Source organism: Pyrgilauda ruficollis, unplaced genomic scaffold, assembly GCF_017590135.1.
Source record: "Pyrgilauda ruficollis isolate IOZ18807 unplaced genomic scaffold, ASM1759013v1 scaffold74, whole genome shotgun sequence".
Taxonomy (NCBI): domain Eukaryota; kingdom Metazoa; phylum Chordata; class Aves; order Passeriformes; family Passeridae; genus Pyrgilauda; species Pyrgilauda ruficollis.
The window spans coordinates 1,821,520-1,836,552 of record NW_024529266.1 but is presented as its reverse complement, the minus strand read 5'-3'; the positions used below and the strand labels follow the sequence as shown (position 1 = coordinate 1,836,552).

The 15,033-nt window shown below is 40.1% G+C and overlaps 1 protein-coding gene across 19 annotated transcripts in view; it reads left to right on the top strand.

The window, feature by feature from the left end:
* ARHGEF28 (Rho guanine nucleotide exchange factor 28) overlaps positions 1-15,033 on the top strand; it is a 120,121-nt gene that overhangs the window by 72,230 nt on the left and 32,858 nt on the right. For 18 of the 19 annotated variants that reach the window (XM_041486180.1, XM_041486178.1, XM_041486181.1 and 15 more), the window contains 13 exons: positions 3,769-3,808; positions 4,337-4,460; positions 5,773-5,905; positions 6,259-6,314; positions 8,429-8,480; positions 9,036-9,183; positions 9,305-9,426; positions 10,298-10,438; positions 10,868-11,118; positions 12,043-12,165; positions 12,556-12,673; positions 13,554-13,808; positions 14,708-14,784. In XM_041486180.1, coding sequence (XP_041342114.1) covers positions 3,769-3,808; positions 4,337-4,460; positions 5,773-5,905; positions 6,259-6,314; positions 8,429-8,480; positions 9,036-9,183; positions 9,305-9,426; positions 10,298-10,438; positions 10,868-11,118; positions 12,043-12,165; positions 12,556-12,673; positions 13,554-13,808; positions 14,708-14,784 — 1,640 coding nt within the window. The remainder of the gene's footprint in view (positions 1-3,768; positions 3,809-4,336; positions 4,461-5,772; positions 5,906-6,258; positions 6,315-8,428; positions 8,481-9,035; positions 9,184-9,304; positions 9,427-10,297; positions 10,439-10,867; positions 11,119-12,042; positions 12,166-12,555; positions 12,674-13,553; positions 13,809-14,707; positions 14,785-15,033) is intronic. The other variant, XM_041486163.1, reaches the window with a different exon arrangement.

The following is a 15,033-nucleotide window of genomic DNA, read 5'->3' as shown; positions in this document are numbered from 1 at the left end:
TCTGTATCAGTAAGCCTATCCATTGCCATACTTCCAGCTTGTTTATCACTCCAATATACCTTCAGTTTTGCACTAGTCCAGGGCAAGAGACAGGACATGTGAGCCACAATGAACAAAATGGATTGGACACCTGGAGAAGTTTGGGATGCTGTATCATTGGAAATGTTCAAGGCCAGGTTGAATGGGGCTTTGAGCAACCTCGTCTAAGGCGTGGCATCTCTGCCTGCGGCAGAGGGGTTGGAATTAGTTAGAATAATGTAATTAAGGTTGGAAATTACTCCAGTGTCTACCCATTCAATGAGATATTCTTTCTGATGTCCAACCTGAACCTCCCTTGGAGCAGTTTGAGCAGTTCTCTTGTGCTGTCACTTGTTGACTTGGAGAACAGGCTGACCCCCAGCTTGCTGCACACTCCTTTCAGGCAGTTGTAGAGAGGAGAAGGTCATCTCTGAGCCTCCTTTTCTCCAGGCTGAACAGCCCCAGCTGCCTCAGCTGCTCCTCACAGGACTTACTCCCTAGACCCTTCACCAGCTCTGTTGCCCTTCTCTGGACATGCTCAAGCACTTCAGTGTCCTTGGAGTGAGGGGCCTAAAACTCAATACAGGATTTGAGGTGTGGTCTCACCCATTCTGAGTACAGGGGGACAATGCCTGCCCTGCTCCTGCTGGCCACACCACTGCTGGTCCAGGCCAGGATGCCATTGGCCTTCTTGGCCACCTGGGCACTCCCTGGCTCGTGTTCAGCCGCTGTCAGCAGCACCTCCAGGTCCTTTCCAGCCACTGTGCCCCAGCCCGTGGCACTGCCTGGGGTTGTTGTGACCCCAGGGCAGGACCCAGCACTGGGCCTTGCTGAACCTCACACCACTGGCCTCAGCCATGATCCAGCCTGTCCAGATCCCTCTGCAGAGCCTTCCTGCCCTCCAGCAGATCAGCACTCCCACCCAGCTTGTGACATCTGTGAGCTGACTGAGGGTGCAGTCGATGTCCTCACCCAGATCAGTGTTTAAGGTACTAAACACGATTAGCATCAGTGCTGCCCTCTAAGGAACAGTGTTGCTGACAGACTCAAAACTGGATATAAGTCTGTTCACCACCACTTTCTGGACCCAGCCATTGAGACAGTTTTTTATCCAGTGGAGTGCACCTGTCCAAGCCATGACCTGCCAACTTCTTCAGGAAGTGCTGGCTGGGTCTGATTCCCTGGCTGTCCTGTATGTTCCAGTCATCACACTCAATATACTCTGTTCCATAACCTTCCCCAGCACTGAGGTTGGTCACCAAGGTGTGGCAGACAGGCCGTAGTTCCCCCGATCCTCCTTCTGACCTTTCTTGTAGGTGGGCACCACACTTGTAAATCTCCAGTTATCTGGGGTGTCCCTGGTTAACTGGAACTGGTAAGTGATGCAGAGTGGCTTGGCAAGCTCTTCTGCCAGCTCCCTCAGTACTCCAGTGATGTTTGAGATCCTTTCTAACCCTAACCACTCTGATTCTTTGACATTCAATGTGAATGAAACATACAAAAATTCTGAAAATGTTATCATTAACTTCGAAAGCATTTAACAACTTCAAAGACTGTTGTGAGGGTGAGAGATACAATGTCTGCAGGCTTCTTTTTTCCTAAAAAACTGAATTAAGCAGTGCAGCAAATAACTTCTTTGATGTTACTCAAATTCACTGTATGATTTCATGTCATCTTGTAAGGAGGAGTAAGTATTGCAGCCTGCAGCATGCAGATGTGTTGTATTTTCTCCATCTCCTAAAGTATTTGTAAGCATTTATATTCAACACTTTAGGTGAGAAGTCTTAGAAAAAAACAAGGCAGAAGAAAAAGCTAGGAGCATGTCACAAAATTGAAAGCTAGCAGAATAGTAAAGCCCTGTGTCATACTTAAAACAGAATTCCTTTGACATTGCAGCTAAGGGACTTTGTTGGTGTCACAGCCCCTTAAGTTTCACCCAGACACCATTACTTGCCCTGACTTGGTATGGGCTTGGGTCTGCTTCCTTTTCATTCTTTCTCCCCTTCCTTCTGGGGCAGTCATTGTTGGACCTTGACATGTCTTGTGGAGAAGGTGAAAACCCATTCTTGTCCAGACTTTAGAAGCAGGGTGTTCTATGCCTGCACTACAGGTGTGGTGTAATGCTGGGAGGGAGGGTGGTGGTATGCTGAGCTTCCTGCTGGGACTTCCTTCCACCAGCACTTCGTGCATTGTGCCTCTTTTTGCCAGCATTTTGCAAGGAAGGGAGCATTGAACACAGTGTTTGGCAGCTGGCAGTGGTGATTATTGTGTGAGGCAGGCACACCTGTGCTCACTTTGAGCAGTTTTATGTGGGTATGGGGCTAGCCCAGGAGCTTGGTCCAAGAAGCTGGCTCAGATAGTTCATCCTGATCTCTGTGGACTGTAGCAGGATTATGTCTGGGCCTGTGGAGGAGTCTGTACATGGAAGACCTCCCCCTTCACCTCTGCCTAGCTACCAACACTTTGGACATCTTGCTTAGGGTTTAGCTATGCAAGAAGGAGGTGCATTTGCCCTTGCACATTGCAAAATAATCTAAGTCAAAGCAGATGAATTCAGAATGACAACAGGATGTTTTTTTTCCAGCACAAAATATGAGAAAAAAAGAGGCAAAACACCATCCTTTTCTTGTGGAAACTTTAAAATATGCTCAGGTTTAAACCATACTACCTGCCTTTATTTGAAAGGGTATTACCAGGCTTTAACAGTAAAGGATTTGTGCCTGCTCTGTAGATGGTGTGCTCGTGCACAGTGGTTCCTCCTCCAGGCCTTTGCACTCTCTAAGTCAGTGTCTCAGCTCCATGGTGCTGTTTTGCATGAGACTGTCTTCATCTCCTATGGATACATGGTGTTGGTTTCTTACAGAAGCATTCTGTGACACAGGTTATGCCTGACAACTAACTGAAATGCCCTTTTTGTTCTGCTGCCTCTTTGGTAAATATTCTAGGTCTTGCTATTCTAGGTCTCCATTTGTCTGAAGAGATGTGGATTCAGCAAAGGGTGTTTAAGCCTGTATCTAACTTCAAAGAAAGCATAGTCTGGTGCTTTGACTTAGGCAGGCACTTACCTTTCTGAACCATACCTGTGGCAGCTTTGCTAAAAATGTCTGCAAAGGGGAAGTGGCTTTTAATTTGAAAACGGTAGTGTTCTCTACAGTTTTGGGCTTATTTTTCTTCCAAAACAACCCAACTGAGTTGTTTATATTTTATTTTGCTTTTTAGAGAGCTTGTGAAAAGTATCTCCTGGGGTCGTCTGTTTATAGGATCGTAGAAGATACAAATTTGTAGCACATTAAACATCCTAGGCAGCAGTATTCCTCTTTGTGTAGAAGGATTTAATCTTTTTTATAAAGCTGCATAAGATGTGTAACTGCAAATGTTAGAAGAATGCCATTAAGATATTTTATAGCAAATTATATAAAAAGCAAAATGAAAGGAGAGTCATTCAAGTCTATGTTGTTAAGAAAAACAAAATAAATATTTTTGCTGTTCTTAAAAACAGACTGTTTGCAGAGACTGGCATTCAGTGATACCCTTCTCAGTTCTGTCAGAACCTTCAACTAAAAGCTTAGTAGGAAGTGGTCTTAACCTAGAAGAAACTGTTTCTAATGAATGTATGTTTTTTCCTTCCTAATTTTCAAATGACATTGCAAACAGTTAATGGTAGACTTATGGCTTGGTGGAGGTCGTGAGTTTCAGACAAGCCTGATGACCTTGCAGTCTGAGTGCCCTGTGGCTGTTTGTGTCTTGCAGAGCCAGCGTGCAGCCTTCCCGAGCAGTCCCGGGAGCAAAGGTAGGGTGTGTGTCACGGAGAGCCGGGAGCAGGTCTGTGCAAGAATGCCATCTAGGGAGCCGTGTGGGGAAGAGACCTTCCACGTGGGCTTTGAGCAGTGGCGTAGAGACACCTGGCTTATGTGAACTCATGCTAAACTGTGTGCCAAGCTCAACCCAGCTGTCACCACACACATCCTGCAGCGGGGATTTGCTGGGATGTGCAAAGTAGGGATGGGCTGCTGCCTGCTGCTGGGGCTCCTGTCCACTGTAGGAATGTACAAACCACTTCAGTAAAAGCAGGGGAGCTTTTGATACCAACTGTAATCTAGGCAAGCTTGTTACACATTGCACATGCAAAGTGCTTTTTGGCATGTGTTTCTTCTTTTTGTGCAGGGATAGCAATCTTTTTCATAATGTGTTAAACCCACAACAAAGCATGTAATTGTAAATGTTAGGTGAAACAAGCACTGTCCAGATTCTGCTATATGTTAATTAAAGGAGTGTTGCCACTGAAATGAGGAACTTTTTTCACTGGTTTCTGTTTTAGGATTCAGGAAGAGGTATGGAATAAGTATGTTGTACCCTCAAAAAATGAGTCTGAAAAATATAAAGTGAGTCGGACTTTCAGCTTTCTGATGAACAGGATGACCAGCACACGGAATAAAGGCAAGGTAATATGGGATTTATGTCCATATTATTATGTATGATTATGTCACTGTAATTAAATGAATTGTAGATTGAAGCTATTTTTTCATGTAAAGATAAATTGTTTATCACAAAACCACAAAAGTTGTAGGAAGACTCTTTTCACTTTTCTTTTTTTTTAATTTTAAACACGTGCAAGTTACCCTGAAATGGCCTTTGTATTAAAAACCAGCTTTCCTTTGATGTCATTAGTAATTCTGTTTGGTGATTTAGCCAATATTTAAATGTATGAATTACATTTAAGAAATATTTTCTTTGTTCAATAAATTTAAGAGAGATGGGCCTGTTCTTGGAATTGTTCTGAAAAAGTAATTGAATATGTAAACTTCTACATTAGGATGTAATTAGTTGAATTTGCCTTATTTGACGTTAATGGGAATTCTTGCATAAGTAAAGACGTCATAGTGTTAAAGAGTTTGAGAACTGAAGCCTGCACAGTCAAACAGATCTACTACAGAAGATAGATTACAACATTGTAGTTTAATTGTAAGACACCTTAATTTTAGATTAATGGCATCAGTTAGCAGCTTGAAAGACAGGCTTGGCCTACAGGCTCTTTCTGGGTGGCCTTTTGACAGTTTGCAGGCTCCCTAGTATGCCCTCCTGTGCCCCAGGACATCCTAACTACATGGATGTGAAGGTGTTTGTCTGAGGCAGCACCTTCAAGAGTGTCAGAACTGACCATGAGCTTGTGAACGTGTATGTCTGGTTGTGCAGCTTCTGTCTGTGTGCGCTCTTAAAGTATGAGAGTCAGTAACTATAAGCTATATGTGTAGTTATGCCAACAAGGGTACTGGAAAAATAGACAGAATTTATTAAATTTTTTACTGCTCATTAAAATTAGAATGTTTCTAATGTCTTCTAAGATCTAAGGATAACTTTTTAAAATTTGCATAATTGCACCTCTATTTGCAGAGGCATGAGATGTACACATGTAGAGGATATATACAGTGTATACAGTGAATGAACAACACTTCTAAAATTCTGTTTCCTGTCCCTCCCCTTTTTTTAGATTGCTAAATGTATTTCTGCCAATCTTCCTTGATAATACTTTCAGGCCTAGCTGCCAGTAAAAACAATGCCTATATGATTTTAGGGCTTCAGCAATATTGGGTGTAAGAGTACAGTATGCTGTTGCAGGTCTTACAGTACAGGGATTAAACATTCTAGAATAATTTGGTTTTGTAAGGGAATATTTTATTGTTTTTAAGGTGGAATAACTTTATTTATTTATTTATTTGATTATTTATTTTCCTACATCTGCTTTTGGGGATGAAGACAAAAAATAAAGACACCAAAGATAAGGAGAAACCAACCAGGCACAATTTTACAAATGGGACTTTCCCAGGAGTTATCCCATGCATGGTCTGTGAAAAGGCCCTCCTAGGAAAGGAATCACTGCAGTGTTCTTGTAAGTAGCTGCTGGCTTTTACTTGTGGATTTAAAGTGCTCTGAATACTGTTCTGACGTCCTAGTTCAGTGTGCTGTTTGAAACCTTGTCATCATTTGGATGTACCTGTTTTATGTAATGAGCTGAGGTTGAAAAGGGAGAGGGAAGAAGTACAGCAGGTAACACATTCAGAAAGAATCGTTGATCTCCTAGCCCTTGCACATTAGGCAGAAACTCCCTTCTAGCCTGTATCTGTAATCAAAGAATCCCAAGGATCACACCTGAAAGAGGGAAAACTGAAGCCTCGGAGTACATTTTCTGCAGACTGGGACCCTGTTTGGTGCCAGGCTTTGAAACATACCTTCTCTTTTCAGATTGCAGCGTGACTGTGCATAAAAGCTGCAAGGAGTGTGCTCCTGTGTGCACCAAGGTAACCTCCTACACTGATCTTCCTAGAGGATACTTGCTTTCCAAGGGGCTGGAAACAATGAATTTAAAAAGAAAATACAGGCTGCCCAGACTCAGTGTCTGTGTGCGAGGGGCTGCGAGGGTGTCAGAATGGCTAATGTGAGCAACAGAGCTAACACTCTTTAATAATTGAATAACAATTAATTAATTGAATAACAGTTTTTAGAAGGGGATCAAAAACAAGTTTCAAGAAGTATTTATGTTTTTGAAGGGTTGCAAGCTCAGACTGTGAAATGGTGTGCCTGGAGGGTTACAGAACAGATTGAAAAGAAAGGCTTCTCAAAACCTCAGAGAGAAAGAACCCTCGTGTACTGGGGGGATTCCGTATGTTTGGAATAATGGCAAGCAGAGATGGAAGGGGCTCTGGCAGGTGACCTTATCTACCTCCTCACCCTTGGGCTGGCTCACTTCTAGGTAACAATTTGGGCAGATGTTTGTTTCACCCATTCTGGGAAATCTCTGGAGGAGGAGACTCCGCAGCTGCCTGCCTAGGCAATTATTCCCAGTGTTCAGATGCTTCTGTTATAGGTAAAAATTGATCCAGCCAATTTAATAAAAATAAAAATAGAATTTATTTCAAGACTGATATACAGTCCCGACAGCCAACAATCAAGGAACAGCACCGACCCGGGGATCAAAGCTGGGAGAACACAGCTCCGGCCTCTATGGCACTGAATCCCTCACAATGCTACTTGCCAGAGCCCGTTCTTATACCCTTTTTCTAGACCGCTCAGGAGTCTCTTTGTCTCCTTTCTGGGTTCTCCATATTCATGTTGCTTCCATTCTCTGTCCTGTGCTGGACAAAACCCTGTTGAGAAGCGATATGTGTCCATTCTTCGGTTCCCGGAATCCCACATTCAGATGTATGTCCCTGATGGCCCCGTTTATCTAAGATGAAAACCTTCATGGGCCATCATCGCTGGGCATCCTCCTGTTCATACCAGTGAGAACAACCATCTCATGGGCTAGGTTCACTTCGAATGTTAATGACACACCTCCTCCTCAGCTGCCAGCTGCGATTTCATCACCCTGTGAAGCAACTCCCTTTTTCCCCTGCTAGTGTGATTTTGAGGTTTTTATATCTTAGACATATTTCTTGCATTTATATGTATATTCTCTACCAGCACGAATTACCATAATACATATAACACTTCTGAGCAGGGCAAAACCAGCACTAGAGCGGGTGGATACTACCTTAACGGTTAAGAAGGAATGCATGCATGGAGACATTATCTTAACAAAGGCTTAATCTTGAAAACCAGATGTATAAGGCTACTGCCCTCAAGAAATAAAATGAGACTTGAAGAAAAATGTGCCACAATGATGCAGGTCATTTTTCACATTTGTGGAGCGTGTCTTTCTGGTGTAGCTGTGTTTTGCATCATGGTGTCTTTCAAGGACAGCATGATTCCATACTGATTCTTTAGCATAAACAAGCCTTAAACTGTACATAAATCAAGTGGGTGTAATTTTGTTTATAATTTTCACATCATGGTCTTGCACTAATTTCTGAGAAACTTTAGGCATTAAGACTGCTGAACTGACAGCTTGCATTCCTAGGGAATGGTGGGTTACTTGCAAGAGGACACGAGAGCCCTCAAAGCAAGAATGCAGTGCAGGAAATGTTCACTGACTCACCTGAAGTATATGCCCAAGTACAGCAGGCTTTTGGTACAGATTTTGCAAAATTCCACTTTGGAAGGGGGAGTGGTTCTGCCATTGGTACCCATGCTTCAGATAGTGTACTACCACAAATGCTTTGATCTTATTTGAGTATAAAGCCCTGAATGTACACTTTTTGTGCAGCCTTTGCAGGCAATACTCATATAGAGAAAGGTGAATGTTGTAACGCATTCTGCTTAGAAGAAATAGTTTTGTATCGTAGTACAAATAATATTCTACTTTGAATATAATTATCTACCAATAACTAATAAAATTAGTTATTGGAAGGAATTAGTACCATAATTTAGGACCTCTTTCTTTTAGCCCTTCGTGTGATGGTATATGTGAATGAGTTACTGACTTGACTGTTAAGTATATTATCAGCTATGTGATTTCAAAAAATTTTTTTTTCAGAAATCCCAGGAGAAATACCATAATAAAAACAAGCTCCAAGTTGGTGTAACAAGTAAGTTAGGTATAAACCTAGCATTTCTAAGGTAGGCCTTGATTAAAAATCATGGGACTGACAGCATGAACTTTTCCATGTAATTTCTCTGTTTTTAAGTTTTGTTTCAGTACCTGTAAGAAAGGGTATGTGTTTCTAATGAATGGATTTTTTTTGAGAGATCACTGTTGAAATAACTAATCTTCTACTAAAATGAGTGTGAACTTACTATATTTTCAGTGAAAACAAAAAAAAATGTAGTTAGTTCTGTCTATGTCATTTATCTTGTGCACAAGTATTTGCACACCTATAGAGCATGTATGATTTGAGATTATTTCCTTATCAAATTATAGCCACACTGAGGCTATTCCACATTGCCTACAGGCTTTTTTTACAGTCTGTGAGAGAGCATTGTGGTCATGTACCTTGGGAAGTAGGCATTCTTGATGCCTGATGTGGGTCAATATGAACACCAGATATCATTTCTCAGTATAAGAGTGCTGTTGATGACATACTCTGTCAAACAATGATAAACTCATTGTTTGTCAAAATGTTGTATTGTGCTTTGCCTCACAGATTCCCTGCCTGGAGACATTTCACAGATGGTGCTGTCCTCAGTGCATCCTTCTTTCTCTGTGCCTATTGGACTGTCTCCTGGAAAGAGGGAAGCCTCACAACAGCCCTACCTCTTGTCCAAAAGTGTCCCCAGTGCGAGTTTGGAAAGGTAGAGGGGCAGTTGCGGATGGACCATGCTAAATATATCCTTCAGGATTTCTAGGAAGATTTAAACCATGAAATAAATGCGGTTGTTTTTATTTTTTTTTTTTTTTTAATTTCTGCTCTAGAAGAGCTACACAATTTTCTGGACAAGACTCTGAGACTAGCACCTGGAAGTCCAAGTCACAGTCTGAAGAGATGTTACAAGCATTAGGGACCTTTTCTTCAATGGATGCTTTTATGATGGAAGGTGAGAATATTGCACGATGTTGCATCTTATAGCTAGTATTGGAAAGTGAAAACCAGAAAAACTCCTTAGCTGATTTAGGAAGACACTTCATCTTCTCAAAGAAGAGCACTTGTTTTTGATAATTACAGTTGCATCCCTCTTTAAAATGATGAAATTTAACACGTTAGTCTTAAAAGAGAACTTTTCCTTTCTTCCTTGTAACTATTTTATAACTTTTGGAATATTTTAGTATGTTATTACCATTTTAAAGTAACAGGGATAAATGTACTGGCATCCTTGCAGAAACAGAACAGTAATACACTTTTCTTTTGCGCTCATCCAGTCGACTCTGTTGACCATGTCTACTGCAAATTGTAAACCTGCAACACTTGTATTTCCTCAGTAGCCCAAGTTCTTAACTCCTACTGGTGCTCTTACAATAGCTGCATAGCCTTGTGAAGCAAATGGAAATAGATTTTTCTGTAGCTAGGTGTGAGAGACTGAATTTGAAAGCTGAAGGGCTTTCACCCACATAGAGTGGTGCACATACTGTTCACTGGACATCTGCTATTGGAAATACTGAATTTTATTTTTAAATTTTAAAACGTTTCTTCAAGCAAAGAGTTATAAAAAGGATTTAATTTGAGGAAAGAAGAGTGTTTTTCATCTATTCTCCTCCCCTTCTGTCACAAAAGCAATTCAACACTGGTAATAATATTCATATCTGGCAAACTTTGCTGTAGTAAAGACAGTGCCAGCGTTTGCAGAAGTCTTACCTATAGTTCATCTCTGTGATGTGTTCCCCTTGCTATATGAATAGATCTGCATGTACCAAGGGACTTCCCTTACTCTTTATATATGTGATGTTAAAGAAATATAAATTTTGTCATAGATGATGTGGATTTGTCTCAGTGGACTGATCTCTGCACAGATGCAGAAGAATTTGAGGCAGACTCCTGGAGTCTTGTTGTGGATCCAGTGTTCTGTAGCAAGCAAGAAAAGGATGTCGTCAAGCGGCAGGATGTCATATTTGGTCAGTATTTTCAAAGCTGATGTATCAAATAGAGAGGGAACCTGCATGGTTTTTGGCCAGAAGAATGAATGCTTCAACTCAAAACAACAAGAAGGTTCAAAGAACATTTTTATCACAAAGTACGATGTCTCCTAAATTAAGGAAATTGATAGTAGTGGCTACCAGAGACATACCTAGCCTGTTCACAGAATAGTTGAAATTGGAAGGGGCCTCATCCAATCCTCAGCGCAAGCTTGTTCAGTGAGATACAGAGAGAATTGTGTCAGAGCCAGATAAATTAAGTCTTCTGAGTGACATAAACGATTAAGTTTGAGGCTCACACCGAAAAAAGAATTATGACTGTGTATTTGATAGACTAAATTCTGCCTTATAAGGTGTGCAGAATATTCAGGTGATTACTACACTATCCTTTTTTCTTTTATACCACAGAGCTGATGCAAACAGAAGTACATCACATCCATACCCTGTTCATTATGTCTGAAGTATTCAGGAAAGGGATGAAGGAAGAACTGCAGCTTGACCACACCATGGTGGACAGAATATTCCCCTGCTTAGATGAGCTACTGGAGGTGCACAGGCAATTCTTCTGCAGAATGAAGGACAGGCGGCAGGAATCATGCATGGCAGGGAGTGAGCGCAATTTTGTCATCAGCAGAATTGGAGACATCCTTGTGCAGCAGGTAGAAGCATCAGTTCTCTTAATCCTTTAAGTGCTCAGGGTTTCAAATTTAAACAATTTTTTAACTCCAAAACTTCTGTGGGCAAGAAGACAATTATGGTTGCCTCAAAAAGATTCAAAACCTGTCCTTCCTGATTATTTAAGGATGAAATAGCAATGCAAAAAAATATCATTATTGTCAGGTAACTGGGGTGAACTTGGGGTGGATTTCTCCCTGTGTGGTATGAGTGACAAGGGAAGTGATGAACTTGGACGTGTTTGCAGTAGAAGGCTGCTGTCATACTAAGAACTGCAAAAAATGGAAGTAATGGATTCACTTTGTCAGCTGAGGAGAGATGTGAAGAACTGATGATGGAAAGGAAACTACCTGTTAATTTCTTGTAGTAATCTGGCATCCCAGATCAGTTATGTCCTAGGATACTGCTCAGTAGGGAAGGTGTGGTTGCAAGGTGTTTCCTGTGGCCAAAGAATAGCTAACTGATGGCTTGACATTCACATCTCACTTCCTTGTGAAAGGGAGGTGTAGCTTTTCTCCTTCTGACAGTCTTTTTTCACTCCACTGAAATAAAGAGCTGAGATGTTACTTTGTCTAGAAGCAATGTGGAGATCAGACAAAAGTAAATGAACCTCAGAGGGTTGTGTTTGAAAAGAGGTGAAGGAAATGCCATTATAATGTTCTAGCTGTTACTGGCAAGAGTACAGTGGAGGTTGCTTGTGCTCTCTCCAGCTTGTGTTCATCTTCTTGCTCCTAAAAACAGCTAGCCTATTTTCATTCTGTAGTGACAGGCCTTGTTAGTGAAATTCAGAGAACTTGATAAACCATGTAATGTAAAAGTTCGCTATTCATACAAAATTCACTAGTTAAAGGTACACACTTTCCTGTCAGATAGAATGCTGAGCACAATTCACTTATTAATTTATTCAGTTTTCAGAGGAAAATGCAACTAAAATGGAGAAAATATACGGAGAGTTTTGTAGCCATCAGAAAGAAGCTGTTAATCTCTTCAAAGAGCTGCAACAAAACAAGAAGTTCCAGAATTTTATTAAAGTAAGTTAATGTGGAATCATAAGCACTATTGACAAAATGCTCAGGAAAAGGTACATAACTATTACTTAGATTTAGGGTTGGAATTATATTCTGTAACGCACTTTAAATGGCTAATAAAAATGGCAAAAATTTTTTCTCCTTAACTAGTGAGCTGATAAATCACAGTTTTCTTTCAAATTTTAGAATGCTTTGGCATCCAGTGTGTATTACACACGTGTTCCTGTTACAGTACGCCTCATCCCTCAGCACAGCAACTGTTCCTTGGGGATGGTTCCAATTACCCAGCATTTGTTTTAACTTACTCTAATGCTTTTAGATCATATTTCTTATTAGTCAATTGGTGGTTTAATATGCCTTTACTACCTAAGGTATATATTTACATCTGTGCAGCTGAGAAATAGCAACCTGTTGGCACGACGCCGAGGAATCCCTGAATGCATTTTGCTCGTCACCCAGCGAATCACCAAATACCCTGTTCTGGTTGAAAGGATATTGCAATACTCAAAAGGTAAATAAGAGCTAAAATGTTGCTTCATGTCTGAAATCCTAGCACACTTCTAATGTAAGGAATTTACACAGCTACAATATCACAAAAGATTAAATTCACTGCTCTGTTGAGATACAATCACAGTAACGTAAATACCTACTGTTCAGGCAAATGTCACCTGGTCAGGGCTGTCTGGTCTATATAGGTCTTGTCAAGGGTGGGTTGTGAAGATTTCTGATATTCCAGCCAGGTAGGCCGTAGAAGTCCAGAACAGCATACTTGTTTTAGGAAAAGACCTTGACTAAAGTATGTGAAACTAGCTCAGATACATATGTGTACCTTTGGAATTAAATCTGAAGGAGCCTTTTCTAAGTAGGGCTAGAAAAACATTTTGTAAATTACTCTGTTTTTTCAGGCAAAGATTGAGTGCCCTCTGGAACTTAGTATAACTTTTTACAATTACTATTAACTTACAGATATTGCCCCCTAAATGAGCAGTAAATGAGCATTGTAGAAAGTTGCATATACAATGCAAATCCTTTGTACTTGCAATCCTGTTTCAAGGGTACTTTTGTTTAGCCATAAAAATAATATACCATATGATTTACTTAGCCACTAATTTTTTTTTTTTTTGAGTGTTGGCACCTCATAAATATTTCAGAAACTATCCAACATGTTTTGGCTAATGAATAAATCTGAGGTACAGGTCATCTTTTAATAGGTGAGTCAAAGGTATATACCTCTAATAATTCTAGTAAAATGGTTGCAAGTTTCAACTTAAATTAACAAGTGTATCAATTTACGGTTTGCATCATGCTGATTGTTTCCAGAAAGCAAGGAATTATATCTTCTCTTGAACATGCTGACTAGTGTCATGTTGTTTATATTTTGTTTCATACAGAAGGAACAGAAGAGCATAGAGACTTGTGCAAAGCCCTTCGTCTAATTAAGGATATAATAGCAACAGTAGATTTGAAAGTGAATGAGTATGAGAAAAAGCAAAAGCTGTTGGAAATTCTCTGTAGAACTGAGAACAAAACATATACAAAGCTGAAAAATGGCCATGTTTTTAGGAAGCAAGACTTGATGAGGAAAGAGAGGATACTTCTTCATGAAGGTTTAGTGTATTGGAAGACAGCAACTGGTCGATTCAAAGGTATTTCCACTAAGCAGTAAAGTCTTTTAACTCTTTACTTGCAAATAACATTTGAAGACTAGTTAAAGAGTGAAAATACTTTCTTGTGCTATATTGCAAATAAGAATGTCTGCGATAATGGTATTGCCAATGTTCCACTAATTTCTGGATGACCAGTTCCAGAAGCTGCCATAATTTGTGAGTAATCTGCATAAGAACACAAGTTCATGTATAATACCATCTGCATTTCTTCTTCTAATCCCCTCCTTCTAGTTTTTTGGTTTCAAATTTAATTTAATAACATAATGTTTTGACTTGTACATTTTTATTGTTTGCAGTATTTGCCATTGAAAATAGCTTATTAACAATTCAGTGGTAATGAGACATCCATAGTAGGAAAGAAATTCTGAAGCCACACTTGTCTGGAGCACAATTTTTACATGCAAGCTCAGATTTTGATTTTTGGTGGTAATCATGTATTAGGGGTTAGGGTTTCTTTAGATCCTACTAGTTTTTGCTCTACAACTTTATAAAGCTGTCTGTTGATCATTATTCTAGAAATGCTTTTACCAGTGTAATACTGTGCTATGAGTGTGTGTTACAGCACAGACAAAGCAGGGTTATGTGAGGTAGCCTTTGCCAGGCTTAGGGAAGTTGTACTGCCATTGGTGCAAGGATTTCTTCTTTCCCTGGGCATGTGTTCCAGCGTAGTGCACTTTCCTGGGAGATACAAAGCAGGGATGTGCAAGTCCTTTGTGGAGACCATGGGCTAATTCAGATATTTCCCGTTTAGTTTACTGTAGGATTCTATGACATATTTCTTCATCGGGGCTTCTCCCTTTATAAAGATAAAGTAATAATTTAACACTGATTGCAGTAATCTTAATTAAAATCCAGTATTTTCCATTTCTCATTTTAAGACACCTTAGCTCTGCTTCTAACTGATGTACTACTGTTCTTACAAGAAAAGGATCAAAAATACATCTTTGCAGCTGTTGTGAGTATATTGTCAGATATTTTAACACATATGTTGCACATTAATTTGTGTATTTCTCAAAAATTAGGTCCTTATCCAGCTCATTCCCCCATAACTTTTTTTTTTTTTCCTAAAATCCTGGTATTGTATGTCAGTATATAGAAAATTTAATTTGTTCTCAAAAGTAAGTTTTTTTGTGGAAAAGGATAAAATTAACAGAATTATATCTGTAATGTTGTGCTTTTCATGGTTGTGAAGGTGGGAAGTAAT